The sequence below is a fragment of the Scheffersomyces amazonensis genome (assembly GCF_036850825.1).
Source record: "Scheffersomyces amazonensis strain UFMG-HMD-26.3 chromosome Unknown RJT21scaffold_8, whole genome shotgun sequence".
NCBI lineage: Eukaryota > Fungi > Ascomycota > Pichiomycetes > Serinales > Debaryomycetaceae > Scheffersomyces > Scheffersomyces amazonensis.
In genome coordinates, this window is record NW_027042748.1 from 176,828 (window position 1) to 198,558 (window position 21,731).

General features: G+C 31.9%; 6 protein-coding genes across 6 annotated transcripts; 4 read left to right on the top strand and 2 right to left on the bottom strand. All coding sequences in view use genetic code 12, as the record gives it.

Annotated features, from left to right (window-relative positions):
* Positions 1-196: 196 nt before the first annotated feature.
* Positions 197-1,657, bottom strand: RJT21DRAFT_3469 (uncharacterized protein; the record flags this gene model as incomplete). Its single annotated transcript, XM_064884230.1, has 1 exon — positions 197-1,657. One exon carries the CDS (start codon positions 1,655-1,657, stop codon positions 197-199), a length of 1,461 nt encoding a protein of 486 aa, XP_064735912.1.
* A 216-nt stretch (positions 1,658-1,873) lies between these two features.
* Positions 1,874-3,025, bottom strand: RJT21DRAFT_3470 (uncharacterized protein; the record flags this gene model as incomplete). Its single annotated transcript, XM_064884231.1, has 1 exon — positions 1,874-3,025. The coding sequence occupies one exon, from the start codon at positions 3,023-3,025 to the stop codon at positions 1,874-1,876; it is 1,152 nt and encodes a 383-aa protein (XP_064735913.1).
* A 1,283-nt stretch (positions 3,026-4,308) lies between these two features.
* RJT21DRAFT_131787 (uncharacterized protein) lies at positions 4,309-6,552 on the top strand (the record flags this gene model as incomplete). The annotated part of the gene is made up of 1 exon (XM_064883083.1): positions 4,309-6,552. One exon carries the CDS (start codon positions 4,309-4,311, stop codon positions 6,550-6,552), a length of 2,244 nt encoding a protein of 747 aa, XP_064735914.1.
* Positions 6,553-6,723: 171 nt separating this feature from the next.
* On the top strand, positions 6,724-8,777 carry MID1 (Mid1p). The gene is made up of 2 exons (XM_064882632.1): positions 6,724-8,613; positions 8,688-8,777. Exon 1 carries the CDS (start codon positions 6,800-6,802, stop codon positions 8,396-8,398), a length of 1,599 nt encoding a protein of 532 aa, XP_064735915.1. The 5' UTR covers positions 6,724-6,799; the 3' UTR covers positions 8,399-8,613; positions 8,688-8,777.
* Positions 8,452-9,730, top strand: RFC3 (replication factor C subunit 3). The gene is made up of 2 exons (XM_064885072.1): positions 8,452-8,613; positions 8,688-9,730. Exons 1-2 carry the CDS (start codon positions 8,579-8,581, stop codon positions 9,643-9,645), a joined length of 993 nt encoding a protein of 330 aa, XP_064735916.1. The 5' UTR covers positions 8,452-8,578; the 3' UTR covers positions 9,646-9,730.
* Positions 9,731-20,014: 10,284 nt separating this feature from the next.
* RJT21DRAFT_116309 (uncharacterized protein) lies at positions 20,015-21,331 on the top strand (the record flags this gene model as incomplete). Its single annotated transcript, XM_064880416.1, has 1 exon — positions 20,015-21,331. One exon carries the CDS (start codon positions 20,015-20,017, stop codon positions 21,329-21,331), a length of 1,317 nt encoding a protein of 438 aa, XP_064735917.1.
* Between the last annotated feature and the right edge of the window lie 400 nt (positions 21,332-21,731).

The window sequence follows — 21,731 nt, forward strand, 5'->3', positions numbered from 1 at the left end:
GTCTGACAATTGCTGATCTCTTTATAGTACTTACGACACTAGTTTAACATCAATAATCAGAGAAAGAAAGTAGTTATCAATTAATGTCTGATTAAGTTGCTTATTTAGGCTGTTGTACAGATATGAAACCTCTAAATCATCTGATTGACGCGTCAACTATCATAAGGCCCGCCTTATTTTGATGTAAAAAAATGCCTTATCCCTCTATAGCATTTAACCTCTTTCCCATAACAATATAACTTCCTAACCTCTCTTCATAAATATAATTATCATTAACTAATAATTTCCCTACACTATTCTTTACTACACTAATTCCTTGATCACTATGATTTCCTCGACCTGTAATTATATTCAATTCATGAACAAATTCAACTCGATTACCATATTTATTAAATTGACCATGATCAATCCGCATTTGTAATTCGGTATCCCACCACTTCTCTAATTGAATTCGACTTACTGCTTTTGCTTCTTGTATACTTAATCTATGTAAATCAAGATCAAGATGTTGTGTAATTTGATTAAGTCGTGGTTGAACAGTTACAAGTCCTAATTCAATATTATCATCTAAATCCTTCTTCTTTTCAGCTTCTGATTGATTTGGTAATGTACTCTTATAAGGTGATAAATTAAACTTTAATCTAACACAACTAGTTAATTGATCCATTCCATTATCTTCATGAATTAATGTAAGAATCTTAATTGCTTTTTCAAAATCACCCTTAACTAACTCAACAGTAGAATATATGAATGATCTTTGCATTGATTTGAAGCTTGGATTATTGCAAAGATTGGCCGATACTTCCTCTATAAGCTCTACATCAACCGTCTCTTTTGGTACTAGTTTTGAACTTTCTTCCTTATGATCTGAGACATCTTCTCGATGATGTCCTCGACGTCTACCTCCTCCTCCTCCTCGTTGAACTCGACCACCTCTAACTGGTCGACTCTTAACGTCAATCCAATCATGCTCTTTTCCGTCTTTACGCTCACGCTTTTCTTTTTCCACTTGCGCCTGATAATTATGCACCATATCAATTAAACATTTGGCAATGTTCCCATTAGTCGCATAGAATGATTTCGTTACTGCCAGTTTAGGGAGTTGTACTAATTTTGCTAATTTTTCAAGTTGACTATCAAATATATGCCAATCATCCTTATCAGCTTGAATATCTCTATTCCCTATTGAATCATTATCTACTTCTATATTATCATTGGTTAATTCATGATCATTAAGAATAAGAGCAATAGCCCCATCAAAATCATCTTTACTATCAATTAATGCCCGTTCAAGTTGGTCTACATCATGATTAGGAAACATTTCAATAAGTTTTAAAGAATTAGATGAATAGTAATAATGCTTAGTACCATTATGACCATTATTATCATCATTATTGCCAATGTTATTTGATGAATTTGCATTCATACTCGTACTCGTACTCGCCTGAACATACTCTTCCCAATCAGTTTGATCTTTTACTTGTTGTTGCAATTCCAACGTTTCAATCTCAACCAATAAAGTTTCTATTAACTTATCTACATTAAGTACTTTATGATTCTCCGTTTTTTCAAAAGTCTCCAACTTTGTTCGTAGTTCATCTTTCGATATGTTAGGAAACACGGCACTTAATAGTTCCAATGTTTCAGATTTACTCATATTTACTGTGGCCTCTTTTATCTCCACAACAGAGTCAATTGTATATCTCTCATATAAAGAAATACAGGGACTCTCTTCTGTTTATATCCAGTCCTTTAAAGAGTCGTCAAACTACATTAACTATACTAACTATATTAATATATCAAAAGTATAATCGTATCAAAAAGTTTCGTCGTGCGAATACCAACTATGTAACCCACCCACACCCACAGACAATCATTTTGCAACCTGTCGAAGTTGTCTTATTAGTGTTTTAAAACAGCTTAGCCAAGTTAATAAATCGTTTTCAGTTTTGGCCTTGAATACGTAATGTCCAGTAGATGCTATGATGCGGAATTTCCAATCGTAATTTCCAATATTATCATTAGATATCGATCTCTGTATTGTCTTTGATGAATCTGAAAGCTTATAATTATTAGTATGATTTATATAATTTATATCATTAACATCAAACGTAGATGGAGAATCATGATGTGCAGTTAAGGATCCTCTTCTACTCAAATTTCCAATATCATGGAATGTTTCTATTTCCACCACATCAATTATATCCTTCAAGTCAACTTTTAGAAGATATTGACGACTATTTCGTTTATATATGTAGAGTGATTTATTGGTAAAGATAGCAAATACTTTTTTCCATTTTAGGAAAGGGTGGTTGTGATAAGAACGATATGTGTTATTTGGGAAATGTAAGTCAAGCTTCAATTTGCCCTTTTCAATGAGATATTCATATTTATCTGATGTAATAGATGAAATCTCACTTATTTCATTTTCCGGTAGATTACTCAACTGTTGAAGCTTCTCTTCTACAGATGAATGATGATGGGAATTCTTTTTGGGGACTGTTTCTCCCCCTGATGAGGAATCATTAGATGAATCACTTAATGAACCATTACCACTATGGTTATGAAAACTAGATGTATTATTATATTCAACGGGTACATCTTCTTCTTCATTCATTCCAAACATCTCTTTTAAGGCTTCAATCCATTTCTTGAATTCTTTATTATCTTTAGTTCTGAATTGTAAAATTTTATCATTGGTATACACTAAGAAAGATTTACTACTCTTATCATTGACATCATTTTTCAAGATGGTAAATAATTTCAAATTCCTTGAAAGATTATAAACTTTCTTAGGTTTATGCTCAGTATTATCAATATAATAGTTTAATTGTAACTTTCGAAGAACAACCCAATATAATTTCCAGTTATTCGATTTCGATGATTTCTTATATAGATACGATGAAATTAATAATTTATTTTCGTCAATTGAATTTGATCGTGATGGTTTTCTAATAGCAGTACTTGTCAGTGTCAGAGTAACTGACACTGGATTTGGAACATCTGAAGTATCGGTCAAAGCCATAATTGCCTTTACTATACTCCACTATATACAAAACTCCAAATTTTGCCTCAGGTATTTCTTTGAATGATTCAGTTATATATTATGTGAATCTGGAGAAGTCACGGAATTGTGGGGCAAGAAAGTAGCAAGCGAAAATAGGCTGTGAATCGTGTTATGTTGTGCTGTCCGCTTATGAAACGATTTCCAGCATTTAATTGTTTTCAGTTACTGTAGCTAAGCAAATATAGAGATAGAATAACTACTAAAGTAACAAGACGTTCTATACGGTTTGAAGTTCATTGTAATGTTTATGGTTTATTATTTAATTACAAAGGTAATTGGGGCGGTACCCCAAATTATTATAACTATAACTAAAAATAGGCAATACTATAATTAGCTTATTTAAGTAGTACGATTTGTGCGAGAATGTGAGCCCAGAACAAATAGGTTAGAGATACATGTATAGCAGTTTACTTATTTTGTTCATTACGTTAACTACTGTGGTATGGGTGCAGCAGTTGGGGATTAACGGTTTTGCTAGACTGTAGATATCCGGCATAGTGACACGAAGATGGCGTAGCAATAGGGCCCATAACGATAATGGGTTAAAGTAACTATAAACTAGTAGTAACTTTAACTCTGAAGTAGTGTACGTGTACATAATTTACAGTATCGTGTATATTATTTATAGTTCGTAAACAGTGCACAGTCTAAAGGATCGGTTATTGCGTAATTAGAAACTCACCGATGAGCGAATTAGGGTCATGATCCCGTGAGCATATACCCGCAGTTAACCCTATTACTGTACCAAAGGCTAGTAGCCGATAATTTATTGGTTGGTAAACAGTAAGTATATTTTTTGCGCATGACTTGTCACAAAAAACTAAAGATATTCTTCAGAAATCATATAGTATACTTAAAAGCAAGATTATCACTAAGAAGTGAAATTTCCTCATCAGCGGTCAAGATCTTCTCACCGATCGGTTTTTAAAGTTTTTGGAAGTCGCAGTGTCCACTGCTGAGTTAAGAAGAGCATCTTGAACAAAATCTTTTTTCGACCTTATCCTTATCTTTATCAAATACGTTAGAAACGATTGGTTTACCCCGTAAATAACATGTCGGAACTTCAAAGAAAGTCCATTGATAAGAATTTGGCTCGGTATCATCAACAAATAAACCAGCAAACTTCCGAACTACTTAGTCATGGACATCATGAACATCATGAACATCAACAACATCATCATAGAAATTCTGAACCATTGGCAATAAGAAGTGATTCAGACCTCATCAGAGATAGTTCTCGAATGCTTCATCCAATTCATAGTGGTACATCTCCTCTAGACCATGTCACAACTCAATCATCCCTTGATGATTATCGTATCCCTCCTCAATTACAAGACCATTCAAAACCCAGTGAGTATCATGACCTTTTGGATTATTTCAAACAGAGACAGTCAGATAATTATCGATACATCAAATTCATTGTACCTGATGATAACCCTACTACCGCAAATTTTACTAAAAGGGTATCCTTTGATACGGTTAATCTTGAAACCGATGAAGATCATTTAGTTGAATGGGATGATGCATTTGGTTGGGATCTTGTACGACTTAGAGAAGCATCGACTTCTTCAAATGATAGAGGTAGAAAACGTGAATCCGTTTCTGCTTCTAATGGTGGAACATCTCCTCTAGCATCACCAACTCGAGGGTATTCAGCATCAGATTATTTCACAGCCAATTATTCATTTGGTACTAGTGGTACTAGTTCCACTGTAGGTGGTCTATTAAGTCCAAATCCAATTATGCCAACTCCAGCTGAATTGGAAAATCTCCTTGATACTTCACTTCTTCAAACTGCACCCAAGGCCCCTACTTATCCAACGACTCCTATAATAGTTCATCGTGGTTGTACATTAACTAAAAAGCATAAAGATTTTGATAAATTATACGATGGCCTTTTGAAACCAAAAGCTCCTGTATTACCAAAACGGTCAATTCTTATATATGTAAGTGGAAGAAGGCATACGTGGGTTGCTCTAGATTGGATATTAACCAATTTCTTAGAAAATGGTGATTCTATTGTTATATGCTGTGCCATAAACTATCCAGATATTTTAACTCATAAAAAAAGAAAGAACAGTTTCTATTCGCCTCATGGATTTTTACCTCCCACGAATCCTCGTCTGAGATTTCTTCATAGGAATAAACCAGAAAATGTCCCTTCAATATGTGAAAACTTAATGGAATATGTTGAAGCTATGGTTAGTCCCAAAAAGATTATTAAAATTACTATTGAATTTGTTGTTGGTGATACAAAGAATGTTTTGAAAGAGATGTATAAATTATATGAACCTAATTTAGTATGTACTGCTACCAAACCCAATATTAGAATAAGTGCACCATTAAGGAGTTGGAATTCTTCTAAGTTAACTGATAGATTGGTTAAAAATTTCCCCTTACCAGTAATAGTTGTTCCTGCTGCCAATATGAATAACTATGAGTATAAATTAGAAGATAGATTTAAGAAGCAATTGGAGAGATCAAAGAATGCAAAGATGGACGGAGTGAATGCTTCATTCAACGAGGATGGTCAGAGTTCTCAATTAACTACTGATACTTCTGTAGATGATAAAAATAGTCAAGACGATGATGAAGATGTTGAATGTACTAAGGATAAGTTATTGCCTAATGATGAAGATCTAGAGGATGATGATGAGATCGACTCGATTGAACAATTTGATGGAGATGATAACAATTCCATCACATCTGAAAACAGTGATTCATCGACTCTGTCATATTCTTCATTTGAAGAAATTAGTAGATTGTATTATGACTATAAGAAGGACTTAGCATTAGGTTCTAAGAGAGATGCGGTTGTTTTTGATGCTGAAGCTTTAATTCATGATATCAAACTTATTTCTGATAAGTCTCTGGAATTATGTAATGAAATTAGAACTTTGGCTCCAGATTATAGAGGGAATGGATCTAAATTGGCTCGGGCAATCACAGGATCTAATTTATTTGATGTGGTGCCTTATAAGACGAAGTCCATGTTGGATCCAGTTTTACCTAAGACATCTAGTTCTGGTCTTAGTTATAGAGAAATGAAAGAAATGCTTAAGCAGAATGCTAAGAATGCTGCACTTAAACAACAGCAATCTGATCCAGAGAATGAAAGCGACTTCTCTCCTCCTCCCCATGCAGCAACCTTGCCAGTAATTACTATCGGTAATGATGACGAAACTAGTTCTCGAAGTTCATTATCTCCATCTCCTCAACCAATTACTTCTACATCATTAAAATGGGATATTGATCATGCTTCACCTACTACAAATAATAAAAAGAAATCGAAAGTTAGTACAAAACTATTACAAAAATCATTATCTCATGATATAGGTAATGATGTAGGAAGAATTACTATTGAACCATTAAAGTCGCACCCTGATTTGAAATCATTAGCGGCTTCGGATTCTAATCTCCCCTTACGGAAGGAAAGTTCTATTAAGAAGAAGTCAAAGAAAAAGTTCTGGAAATTCTTTAATTGACTCACTAATATTTTTTATATTATTAAAAATTAAAAAAATACTTTATATATATAGATATATATACTTATACATATTCATTTAGAATAGAGCTGCGCTACCATACACCCCAATTAGTACCTCTAGGCAGTGTGCTCACCAACAATTTAAATTTAGCATAGGCTGAGTTATGCAACAAGTGAATTAACAAATTGTATCTAGATCACTATATTGAGCCGACCACTACTATTACTATTACTACTATATTACTATGAGAGTTGCTAATTACTGCATACTAGCGATAACCTATTTTATAACCGCCACTTTAGCATTCAAACCATACAATAATAGACGAGAGGATGCAGATGAATACCTTCAGTATCAACGAGATAATCATCAGATTAATTTCCAGGACCCAGATAAAACTGCACAAGTGGGACCTGTGGCAGCATTGACTGATTTCCAACCCATCTATAGTATAATTCATCCTAACCAGGTCCAATTCTATTCATTTCTGGTGAATACAACCGGTACTATCGGAGAATATTATGAATACTTAATCTTTGTTTCAGGGAATATCTGTTTACAACCTCCTAATTTAAGTGCAGAAGACAATTTACAAGTATTCTATTCATTTAATTCTAATCTATTGAATCAAGTGGTGGATGAAAATACTCATCAGACTAGTTTCCAATTTGGGTACTTTCAAGCCTTGGGAGAGTTCTTACAGAATCAAACTCTGTTAGATCCTGATCCTACTTTATATATTGCAATTTATTCACCTGATCATGTCAATAGTACTGCCTATTGGAATTATCAAATTGGTGTATCTCAAGATAATTTGGTTTATCAATGGGATTCCAGAAGTTTTGCAAATGTATTGGATACTGATGATCAATCGGCATTAATAGTTACTGGTAACTTATCATTTATTCCAGGATTTAATCCTAATCAATCATTAGGAATTGAAAATGAAGCATTCAATTTATATATATATGATTATGAGTATAAGAATTATTTTAATAATTTAAATCAAAGTGCTTGTGCAATTAGAAGTGGACCTCAATTAACTAATATTACAGTAAATACATCATATACTTTCCGATCAGGTAATAATAATCTTGAACAACAATTTTATGTTGATGGTTTAAAACAAGGTACTAGTTATATTGGATATCTTGTATATGATTTTGGTCTAACTGATAATTCAGAAGCTTTAGGTGGAGCCGTTTATCAACAATTTGAATTCGAAACGTTAGATTCCGATGCTTGTTCGGTTATATTTGATTTAGACTTTTGTGATAAAGTAGCTTATGCAGTTCCTGAGATGCCAGGAGTTTCTAAGGAAGAACTTGCCGCTACTTTTGATAATTATACATCTAATTTGTTCGTTAATTTCACTAATGCTCTACAACAAATTGCATGTAATACCACTGAAAATGCTGTTTTTTCACCTATAACTTCATGTCAAAATTGTTCTTCAAGTTATAAGGATTGGTTATGTTCAATATCGATTCCTCGATGTTCTACAAGAAATATGACGGGATATTTATATAGAGAAGTTAATGAATCTAGAAATGATTTCATAAACAATGTGATTCAACCAAAATTACCATACTTTGAAGTATTACCTTGTATTGATATGTGTCAAGCCATTGCTCGAGATTGTCCTGCTGATTTCGGTTTTATATGTCCTACTAGAAATGATTCAATTGCCTTATCTTATTATTGGACTAATGGTAATACTCAATATCCAACTTGTAATTATATGGGTGCTGTTCCTGAAATTGAGAATGCATCCTCTTCCCTTATAATAAACTGGACTTTTGTAATGTTAGGATTGATCATTACTATGGTGGTATACTTATAGATTTAGTGTATATAGGCAAATGTACTAAGAACGAATTATATACTGCGGCATGGGTGTAAGAGAGCCCCTAAGCAATTTATACTATGGCAGATCGTAATTTTCAGAAATATCTAACGCGTCCCTGAACCTATAGCTGATGAAGCAGAGTTTTAAGTTTAGCATATAGAACTCGCATTGACTATGACTACAGATAAGAATAGCGAGAATCTTCCATGGTATGTGAAATACAATGTTCTTTTTTTTCTTTAGAGTTTTTCGTATATTTTATGGAATACTAACCAATATATAGGGTTGAAAAATATCGTCCTGATTCATTAGATGAAGTGTTTGGACAACAAGATATAGTGGATACTGTTAAGAAATTTGTTCATGAAGGTAGATTACCTCATTTATTATTCTATGGACCTCCTGGAACTGGTAAGACTTCAACTATTATAGCATTGGCTAAAGAAATTTATGGAATAAATTATAAAAATATGGTATTAGAATTAAATGCATCTGATGATAGAGGGATTGATGTTGTACGTAATCAAATTAAGAATTTTGCATCTACTATGCAAATTTTTAGTAAAGGATTTAAATTAATTATATTAGATGAAGCTGATGCTATGACAGCTGTAGCTCAAAATTCATTAAGAAGAATTATTGAAAAATATACTAAGAATACTAGATTTTGTATATTAGCTAATTATGCTCATAAATTAAATCCTGCTTTACTTTCAAGATGTACTAGATTTAGATTTAATCCAATAAGTGAAGAAGCTATTAGAGATAGAATTTCTAGTGTCATTATTAAAGAAAATTTAAAGATTGCTCCAGTGGCAGAATCAGCATTGTTAAAATTAAGTAAAGGTGATATGAGACGAGCTTTAAATGTACTACAAGCATGTAAAGCTGCAACTACTGAACAAGAAGAAATTACAGAAGATATGATATATGAGTGTGTAGGAGCACCTCATCCTCAAGACATTGAAACTGTGTTGGATTCAATCTTAAGAGAAGATTGGACTACAGCTTATGAAACAATCAATAAATATAAACAAGTTAAGGGTTTAGCCTTAATCGATCTAATTTCTGGTTTTATTGAAATCTTGAATCGATATGAATTAAAGAGTAAAACTAGGATTGATATCTATAAAGGTTTAAGTGATATAGAGTATGGTATTTCCAAAGGAGGTAACGAAAAGATTCAAAGCAGTGCCGTAATAGGTGTTATAAAAGCCGCTTTAGAAAGTCAAGCTAATTAAGTTTCTACATATATAGAAAAATAAAAGAAAATTACCTGTAATTAGTTAGTATAACATATTTCATTGTATAACAAACACAAATTAGTCCCCTATCATTATCACTAAGTATTTAATTAATCATCTATCTTAACAATTCTTCTCATGAAACAAAAATTATCGAAGAGCTGGGTTTATATAAAGTAGAGCCTCCAGGGCTCGTTATAATCATATTAATAATAAAGTGATAATGATTGGATACTAAAAGTATTCCATTAGTATTACTTACCGTTTACTAAGATCTCAAACTTTATGAGTAAAGTAATGACTTGGATCTATCATAGTAAAGAAGCTATGTCTTTGAAAAATTTTCTTTCCTATTTTGAAATTTTCTCAACTTCTCATATTTTTATTTTGTGTAACGGGCATAATCTGGAGCACATTTGCAATTTTCAATTAGGGCTCAAGTACATAATTCACTAATGGAATTTAAGCATTGTTACTTTACGATATGCAAAATAAGCTTTGCTTTGCTGGTGCTTGATACATCGATTAGCAAAAGAAAACATAATAATGACCGTCGAATGCATTGAAAATTTTATGTCAAAAGGATAATTTACGCCCAGTTCCATGCAAAATTTTGCATTCATTCAGCCTGTTAACGAAGTAAATTAACATAAATCACTATGCAATAACTATGGAATCAAATTAAATAAAGCGCAATCCCGGGCTGAAGGCTTGTTAGATAGGGGAACTCCTAAATTCAGAAATCCCGATACAGCGCAATTTCATGGTTAAAGTGTTTACAGGAAAAGAGTTGCAGTCATTTCATGAAACAAAGAGTATGAACCATGTACTCTATTAATTTAAGAGGTGTGCATTTGCAGTATAGAATAATTTAACAATCATGGGCTACCTGGCAACGGGGACCGAGGAATACGGGGGCCGCCATTGTTTAAGGCTAAACTCAAGATATCAGTCGTTGTTAGTTTCCTAAAGGGAAGCTCTACATCCCTTATATCGGAGAACTAACGCATAAACTTCTTTGGCTGATATTTTAATGAAAGCAATCTTCATACTGATAATGCACAGTTCTAGAACAGAGAAAATCACGATTATCCTTATCATATTTCTCAAATAAAATCGGCAAATCTCGCTCAGGAAGTGTGACGTAATTTGAAGTTTTACCTTCATAATCGGCCAATACTGATTTCTTTTTTGTATATTGTCAAATATCATACTACACTTAATGATAACGATATTAAGAGGTTATGCAAAATTATGCTCGTCGATAATGTCAGTATTCCCCGGTCTACTGCTGGCTCATGCTCTTAAACATTCAATCTCGTACTTATGCCAACTTCCTTTGGGCCTTATAAAGCCGATTATTCTTGGATGATTGTTCCTGAAATTAATAACTCCACTAAACAAGCTGCCTACACATATGAATTGCGCTATCTTGGATTAAACTCGGAGTTCCTCTAATATGTGCTTTGCAAACCGATTCATTAATACAATTCCTTACTCTGTACTAATACGCCTCATATCGGAAACAATTAAAAGTTGATACCCGAGTTATTTTTCTCAATCAGTAAAACCTTAAGAGCTTATTTCACAAGGAAAAGTTTTAGTCCAAAAGCTTATAAACTCTTAATTGTACAGAACAAACCATAGACATTCCATGCACTTTGCACTAAAATCAATATTGTAAAGCAAAATGCAAAGTACTTGGAAATTCACAAACAATAGTTCGGAATTGTTAAGCACAAGTGCATGCTGTGAATCGAAATATCGCTATCTCTTTATTATTATTATCGATAACATATAAGCGTCAATTTTTAGTCAATTGATCAAACTTTAAAAGCTTATCTATGATTTGGTGGAGGTACAAAATGGTCAAAAAGTTCGGATGTATGTCATTTCTTTGGTGCAGTACTTTGTAAATAATTATTTTCAAATCTTGAATTTCTTTTTACAGTATTTTTTTTCGCTTTGCAGTAAGTTAAATTTCTGCTTATTAGCTCACAGTGAGAACAAGAATAAGCGGAGACCACAAGATTCCCACTCTTGATATATCCGCAAGGTAGGGCCTCAAAAATTGTATCAAAAATGAATTTTACGGGGCATCAACCTATAATACTATTCTAATCAATCCGTACAAAAACATTGTGTAACGTATAAAGGTTAACTGTCAGCAAAGATCATATCAGATACATGCCTATATCATTGATAGAGCTAATAAGAACGGACAATTGACCATTTTTCGTAATAGCTTGTATGATTCAGAACCATTGTGTTGAGGTTTTAAAACTAATCGTCGACAGCACAACTCACCCCTCTTATCTTAGTCAGCTAACAATTACGATTATTAACTCGGAATGGTCATCAATTGCAATTACTTTTCCTTGGCCTTTTACGATTCAAATATTTAACTGTTAATATTCACTTTGAAGTGTTCGTATCTTTCAATAAGCATACACATGGTACAGGTGTATACTTGACAGTTATCGAACACAAGCCATGATCATCACTGGCATTTGAGAATCAAAATAAATTGTAGTATCTTAACCATTGCATTCTTCCGAGACATATTGAAAAGTGGCCTTAATCCCGATTTGTATTATAGAGAGTGGTTATTATGACCAAAATCGGTTAAGCTTCTTTGCAGTGAACAAATTTAAAGAGATAGCTTTATGGGAATATGCACAGGTTTATTTTATTCTTTGATGTTCATACAGGTACATAAACATCATTAGTCGAATTGATATGAACATTTTTTTCTATTGCATGTTTGAATCTTGCATTTGAAATTGCCACTTCAAAGAGTAAACGCTAAAGTTCTATTATGAATTTCTTTTTCTCTATACACGACTGCTTGTCATTATTATTTCAAATCTAAATGTATCTGATTGCCTAACTTTAAAAAGGTAATGTCTTCCAAGATTTCAAGCTATGCTATGCGATTTTTCTATATTTAGCCCAAGTATACTAGGAAAGAGTGATATTATTCTGGAGTAAGGAGAGAGGGGTGTTCCAAACTCCTAACAATCCATTCATATGCACTTCGGGCTTCTCGAGCTTCTAGTAAAGTGACCTACATAAAGAAGACGATAAAAAGAAATTTTAAAGAATACTAACAATGAAGTATTAAAAGGGGCGAACAATATTCAAGGAAAAATGATTTACAAGTTGAACAAAAAATAAATTAAAAAAATTATAAATTAAAAAGAAATTTGGTTTGAGACCAAATGAGTAAAGCTGGAAGAAGATCCAAGAGTAAGCACAAAAAATAAGAATAAAAAAATAATCAACAAAGAACGAAAATATGGTAGTGCAGAGAAGAATCAACTAATGAGATATCTTAAGAACAGCACAAGATATCTTAAAAACAAGACTCAAGAAGAGGAATACATCCCAGCAACATGAAGGGCACAATTGTGAACTTATTAAATGGGATAAAAAGATCACAGATGATTATCGAAATGAAAGGAAAGGAAAAGTCTACTTCTCATTGCATGTGTTTAGTTGCAACTAATGGGATAGGGGTCCTTGTGACAATAATTAGTCTATACGCAATATTTTTATATTTCTATTTACATTCGTGCTTGAAATTTCTTGTATTGATTTTTCATACAAACTTTTTGCGGAGTTGTTAAACTACCAATTCCATTAACTGTTACTACTCGTAACTGTAGTAGAATATATTACTTAAATATCACAAATAATAATCAAGATTGTGAAATACTATGTGCAGTACAGAATTTCATTTTTGATCACAAAGCTCAGAGCAGTTAATTTTGGTAACCACAAAGGCAAAAAGGGGGTACAATATAAAAATATAATAGAACATAATACAATTAAGAAAAAGATTGTTTGTCCGCCTCTCTGAAAGTATGGTCTTTAATTGAAATTCATATCTAAAAGACATTATTTTATTTGAAATCGTGGATTTACCAGCACAATTCAGACAAATCTATAATGTATCTGCATAGTACATATTTTAGGCATTGCAATGTATAACATACACATGTATTTTTGTTAAGAAAATAATTGCAAATTCCTTCTTAGTGCATTGATAAATCGTCGTCTAAAGCATTGATGATCGTCTTTGAAGCTCAATCTAGACTGTACCATTGTCAAAGATAAGCATGGAAAGCAAAAATCCATGAATAACTTGCCAATTGTAAGTGTAAATCCCCGAACGAGAAAACTTATTCGTTTACCTTGTAAGATGGTCGTTCCATTAATTCATATGGTAAAGTATAGTCGTACAGCATGATATTGAACCGTTGTGCAAGATCTAACCTTCTATTCCAATCCAAGCCAACTATAATTACTTCTCCTATCTCCATACATACAGTATGCACAAATTTGTACGTACTTCCTGTTCACTTGCACATAATTGTTTGTGATGAATTAGCTCTGAATGTCTCTCCTATAACACTTGTAAATACACTATACATACATATAGTAGCTAGGCCGCCCACTTAGTGATAAAAATAAGCACAATGCCTTTAAAAATATTAATTATTATGAACTCTGAATTAAGATTTTAACAATAGTATTTTATAGCTATTGCTTATTATGAATATTATTATTCAGAATCAGGATCTATTGATCTTTCGTATTCTAAAATCATTTTTCCATTCATGTGTTTCATTAAATAAGAGCATATTGCTGTCGACAATGGTATATAGAAGCTTCTAACTACACGAGAGAAAATAAAAATAAATGTCCTTACTTTAAATGTAATCTGAAATTAGAGTTTGTAAAATAATAATCGGCTCCATAATTCATAGGCGTCAAAAGAAATTGAAGAGAAGTTTAATATAATTAAAGTATAGATATAATCATGCACATTTGAAAAAGAAATGAATATCTAATGAACCCCGTCGTCCTATTATGGGAATAAGAATAGATAATTGGTGTAATTGAATATCCCCCCTCTACCCCTCTAAAGAAGTATACTCTGAATCCTCCAATTTGGATTTTCCTGTGTCTCCTTCAAGCAAAGTCTCCCTCAGGAAGTTATGTCACTAACTTTTTTTTGAATTACTGTGAGAAGGGGAGGGGGGAACATTTAGAACAGCTATCCCACCAAATGATCATTGTTCATTATGTGCAGCAAAGAAAAGAATGGCAATAACACATTAGTTCTTCTCTCCTCTTTTCTATCCTAAAAGAGGCAATTGATGACGACGATGATGATGATGGAGTCGCTTTATAGACCTAACCATTTTCTTGAAAAAATATTTATGGAAAAATAATGACAAATAAAATAATAATTCTTTAGATGAATAATTATAATATTTGTAGTTTGTAAAATTTATTGCTAATTCCAATTAATTAAAATAATTATACAGATCTTTGATTAGCAATCTCGGGGTTTACTGCCATTCGAGAGACTATGCCTATCAGTAGCGGCCAAAGTCTCATCCAAGATTATTGCAATATAATTGCAAATTGAGATCTACACGAAAACAAAAGAGCAATATTAACATTGCGAATCGTTATCTGCACGTGTAAGCATATATCTCTAACCCAAGAAAATTGTTTCATTTAAGAGAGTGTAATAAAGTAGTATCTTCTTTTGTCTAACTTAAACATGCAAACTTTATTAAGCAATTGTTCAATTAGACCATTTGTACGCAGTTTTTCTTTGCTTATCTATATGTGCATATAAACATTGAAGAATGCTTTGAAGATAATTGAATTGCGTTTAGGGGGTAATTAATGAACTTCAAATCTATGTATCTAACATCTGATTGCTAATTATGTAATTACACAAGGTTATTGAATAGCAAAATAAAAACAAAGCTGATATTAAATGTACAAGGCAATTTTGCCTAGCGCGCAGTAGCAATCGCTTGATGTCTGACCTACAATGGTGGGACTATTTTACTTATAAGTAAGCTCATAACATTAGTAATTCTTAGCAGAAGAGTGTCATTTGTTATGTGAGACTCTAAAACGCTCAAAACCCTCTTCATGTAATACGCCCTAAGAATTTATCTTGCTGTAAATAATAATATTAATATTTTTAGTGTGTTCTCAGCAGGAATCTAAACCTTTGCTTAAGAGAGAAATCAAGGAATGAAGTTAGCTGATAATAGAAAGATTCACAATCTACTAAGAATATTTCGTAATTAATGGTTACGAAGTAATGAAATAAGCAAGACTCTTACTTTAAAAAAAAGAGAGGATTATATGGAAAGCAAGTAATATTTGAAATGTGGGGAGAGACGGGACTGGTGACCGCCATGGGGCTCGCCAAACTTGTAAATTATTACATTTACGGATTACGGTGGTGACCATGTAAAAAGGTGCCCTCATAATGAAATGTGGAGGGTGTTCACCTTAATTGTCTTTTTGAGATAGATATATACCATACTTTATTGAGAAAAGCGGAGAGCTGAACTGAGCACTTTCCATTAAAAGCGCAAATTGTATGCAAAAAGTTTGAGAACCACTTGATGATAATGCTTTTGGGGGTAAAATTTTAGTTGAAGGTTACAGAAATCATCACAATGCTAGATTTTATGGTCTGTCATTAAAAGAGCCAAAGCTATAAGAATTGAAAGTGAGAGAACTCAATCAAATATCTCAATGTGTTGTGATATCGGCTGAATTTGATTATACTCCCTACCCCCTCGATTGGTGAAAGTATTTGCGAAAATATGATTAGCAAAAATTTCTTATAGATACAGCACAAAGGGGGGTTAGGGGATTAAAATTTTCATAATTGGAGCATAATACATCAGCTGATTAAAGTATGGATTCAATGTCTGGTACATGTTTTTTGTATTAGAGCCTATGGTTGTTGTGTCCTAGGAGACTCTACTTAATGTACAGTATACTAACAAGGTTTATATAGACTTGGTCTTGAGCTGTGCATAGAATAAATTTAAGCTTTTTGATTTGCGCATATATTTGGCAAAAATGTACAGGAGACATACAAAATAAAAAAAGAAATTTATAAGTAATTTATGTTACGCAGATGGTTTTTTGAGGTGATCAGGTGCAACTGAATATTTAAAACTTGTGGTACTTTATCTACAATTATTGCGAAAACAAAGATCACAACTAAATGAAACAACAAAGGGGAGAAATTAGGGAGAATAGATCATGAATTTACCTGAATTGGCCTACATAAAATTAACATATGAAGGTTTTCTTAGGGTAATTTACACCTGCTGTTGATGGAGCATTATCTGCATTTTGCGGACTTTCTTTTGTGTAGTTGTAAACAAATTAAGCAACATTAAATGATATCCATAGAAGTTATTCACAAATCTGATGCTACCCATTTGACTCCTTGAGAAGTTATATTGCTTTGTCGTGTACTATATTAAGCTAGCGTGATTTTAATAGGGATACATACCGACCAATTTGAGTCAGGCTCATAATCTGCATTGTTTTACGACTCTGAATTCAATCAGTGTTTGAGTTAAATTCTCAACTTTAAGCGTTAGCAATCCACCATTAAATCTTACTTCATCCAAATGTATAGTGTAAGAGGAGAATTATCATGCAATTATCAAACTTTTTGATATTTTAAACTAAAACTCTATTATTGATGCCAATAAATTACTCTATTAAGCTATATATTCTAAGTTTAGAATCTTGACCTTCTTTGGCACTAGAACATCTCCGATAGATCTGGTTCCGTAATGAGACACAGATATCCATGATCTTGTCATACATTATTATAACAATCCTGCAGTATTGTAGCAACAGCAATATTATGACAAGTAAATATTGTTGCACCATTTCGATAAATGCTTATGCGGAACTATCTTTATGAATACAATAACATAATCATTCAATCCATAAATCTTACTGACATTTACTCTTGCATAATGCTGTCTTCAGCATCATCATAAGTTTACTAGAGCCTATAAGCGAAAAAACGTAAGCTTGCAGGCAAATAAGAGAACTTCATATTACAATTTCTTTTTTCTCGCATATAAAATTCTATGATGTAAGAATTTTAATCACCTTCAAGTTATTGATGATGCTAATATGTATAGAAATGATGCTTATTTCAACCAGTCAAACTAATTTCTGTGAAGGTTGACATACATACTTGACACAACAAGCATTTGACATGTCAACGTATGCATGCTTTGACGTATAAATATGATACTATCAGCTATTAATGGTTGATTTGTTGATTTAACTAACATCAGCTCTATGTAACTTTACGGAAGGGTAGAATATTCGGCTTCATTAAGTTTATGCTTCCAAGAATTACTCATGTCTCATGTATCATTTATTGCTCGTTTTATGTCTTTCTTTCTTTCTTTCCTTTTTCAATTTAAGTATTTTCATTCTTAATTAGCCGATTTCTTCTTACTATTCGTATATTTAAATTGGATTGGTTAATTCTTGGCTTTTACTGATATAGAATCTATCAAGATTCAAGCTTTATTAATTAAGTCACGAATTAAATTTTATTTATAACTCTTTTAATTAGTTTCAGAAGATAGTTAGTGGTATACATACAAATCAGGTGATGATTCTTATTATGTAGTATTGATTTGAATTGCAAGTTTACACAGCTCTATAATACTAAGGGATAATGTTACTTAACCTTTTGCGTTTGCGACAATAAGATCTACAATTTTAGGTAGTAGTTTATATGTAAGTGAATTAAAAAAAGTCTTGTCAAACTCAAATTAAGGTGTATGTGAGTGGCTGCTGGTCATGATCAATCTAGATTAAGCTAATGACCTTTTTCTTGAGATAGTAACGTACAACAGAAGGAAATATCAAGACAACCATAAGTTAAAATAAATTTATGAGAAAAGAAAGAACAAATAATATTATTTTTAAAATCTCCACTTTTCCAATGAAAAGTACGAACAGTGCTATAGATCATCTTGCTGGTAACATTTTTGCACGATAACACCATTGGACTCTAAAAGTTGCTCAATAATTATATTGATTATCAATTGGTTTGCTAGATGATTATGACGACCATTTCTCCACACAAGATAAGACTTTGTTAATGATACACTCAGACCCGACCGGACATAAGACACAGTCTAATTGAAAAGTTGGAGATTCTTACTGGACGGTCTGCTGACTGAGATAATATAATATTATCTACATTCACTTTATTGTTAGCCGTTGTCATATTACTAGAACTAAGGAACTATTGTTTCGTAATGCCAGCATGGAATATATAGGAAATCGTAACTTTTAATGAATAGTGAGACAACAAGGCACATTTCCTTTTTTCCTGTTAAGTAATGCCAAATATAAAACAAAAAGAGGAAGAACAAAAGAAAAGTAACAAGAATTTGTTTTCTTTTTTTCTGTTCATGCACCTGCACACGCCAGAATTATTTTTTGTCTCTATTATTTTTTATTGTTCCTAATTATTTTTTATTTTTTATTTTTTATTCTTCATTTATTTGTTTTCCCCCCTCCTAAGTTTGGTTTCGGGTATGGATTTATATGGATTTATCTATGCATGCAGCTATTTTTCCATTTGGAAAAGGGAAATGAAAAAGAATACGTACATATGTGCATACTTACATACAAAGTCCAAGATATCAAAATATATTGATATCACACTTTATGCCTGTCACTTTCAAACTTCCATTTTCAGATTGAGAATATATAAGTAATTCCAGATCTCCATAAAGTAGAATTTAGTATAATACGTAATTTAGTTTTCTTGTATTTAAATTATTAATTTCTAATTAACTCATATTCATATAATTTATTACGTTTGCATAGAAAGTCTGGGACTATTATTGAATAACGTAATATATAATATATAACATTCATATCATATCACTGTATACTATAGTATAGGATACTATCATATAACGTACTATAATATAACATAACATACTATACTTTTCTGTATAGAATCACATATCATTTATTGTACTTCATAGTGTAATACAAACGTACCAATTTCGTTGGTTGTAACTTGGTCAATTCTATCTTCATACTGGATATTAAGAGTATTGAGCAAATCTACACGTTGAACCTCCTCATTATTGCTATTTATTATTGCTAGAATCAATTATCTTTTGTGTAATAACATATTACTGCTAATTTATAAAAAGCATATCATAACATACTATTGAATCTACAATATAATCATTGAAACCCCATATTTAGAGTCTTTAAAAGTAAAGGAGGTAAGCAAAATAATCTAATTTAAATTTAATTATTTTCATTCAAATTCAAATTGTTTTTTTCAGCCATTTAGAGTTTCTTAATAACAAACAACAAAAAATATTAATAACACAAAAAAAAATTTTTACGTAAGGAAAATTTTTTTTCACCTATAAACAAAAGCTATATATACATAAGGAATCCTTAGTTATTAATTATATTAAAATTTTTCCAACCTTACTATCAACAGTCTATAATGGGTTCTATACGTAAGTCTAATCGTGTTCGTACCTTGACAGCTAAAGTTAGGGATACTTTACCACAACAATCCAATTCAATTAACACCATAACTAACGCAAATATAGAATATGGCAAAAAAAGAACCATACAGAATACCGAAAATGAGGGCAATTATATTGACAATGATAACACCAAGAAAAGAAAATTGATGATAACTGAACCAATTCAGCGTCAACAACCTCAAGATGACAAGATTGATCCAGTTGAGAAATTGTTAAGTTTGACTAATATAAATAATGATTTCTTGTTGGATTTAGATTTGGATTCTGATTATGTGGTATCGTCTCCTGAAGATCCTATGGATGATGGTGAAGAATATGAAGATGAGGACGATGAGGAAGATTATGAAGATAATGATCATATTCAAAGTCAGGAAAACATTCCTCAAGTTAATTTTACTAAAATTTTGCATGACAATATTAGACAATATTGTTCCTCCGTCAAAAGGAGTCCAATTGAAATATATTCCAATTCTTCCTTTGCATTTTTAAATAGACCTAGTGTTTCTGCATCTACTCAACAAATTAAGCAACTGCAAGTTGAGGCTCACCAATACTCCCATCATCATTCTCATGCATCTCATCATTCAATTCAAGCTCATAATGATAGTATTACATCTATAACTGGTTCATCAGTTATGATTGCATCTCCATTAACTCCTGCTACTACTACTGCTCCATCTACACCAATTCAAAGTGAGGTTCCATTCTTTAGAACTGTTAACTTTTCTGGTCCTTCTAAGAAACAGCAACAACAAAGATTACAGAAGAAATTTGATTCTTTTGAAGAGTACTTTTCTTATGATCAAAATGTTGAAAAAGCTGTTGAGCCAACAGTTCCAATCAATAATAATTCTTCTACAAAGGAATACTATTATGTTGATGATGATGAGTATATTTCTCCTACAGATAAGCCGGAACCAAAACAACTTGTTCCTGCTTCACAAGATTTACAATCTACAGTGGAAGCTACAACTAATGATAATGAATCACCTTTATCTACTCCTACATTGACTTCAAACAAGATGAGTTTCCATTGGAGACAAAATCATAATAACTTGAATTTAGCTTTGAATGATTTTTCTAAGAATGGTCAATCAGCTAACAATGCAAGAGCGGTAAATTCTTTATCCACTAATCAACAACAATTTCTCATGATGGATCAACAAAATGAAGATATTTTTAAAATATTGAATAAACATTCAGTATTTACTGGTAAAGCTAGTGAAATGATAAGCACTAGTAATTTTTTAATCAATGATTTCTTCATTTAATCAATTCCATCCTTCCATTCAGATCGCATTCCATAACATATCATGGTCATTATTATTTATTTATTTATTATCATTCACTTATTAATTCCTGATTAATATCTAAACTTAATTATTTATTTCATTATCGATCTTCAATTCTTTTAGTGATAAACAATTATTACTAATTATTAATGTTTTACACCCCCTTTTTTAATCTTTTCTATTTCTTTTTTACATATGGTTTCAAAAATATTTTGCATTCATGGTTTGATTTTAACACACTCGAATCATGACCCCTCAATAATAATATACGACGACTCAGTATTCTGGGCTTGTATTTGAATGACATATAATGCGTAGATTTAATACTAATAATAGCTGCGACTAATTGCTACCATATATTTATTATTAATTAGTAGAA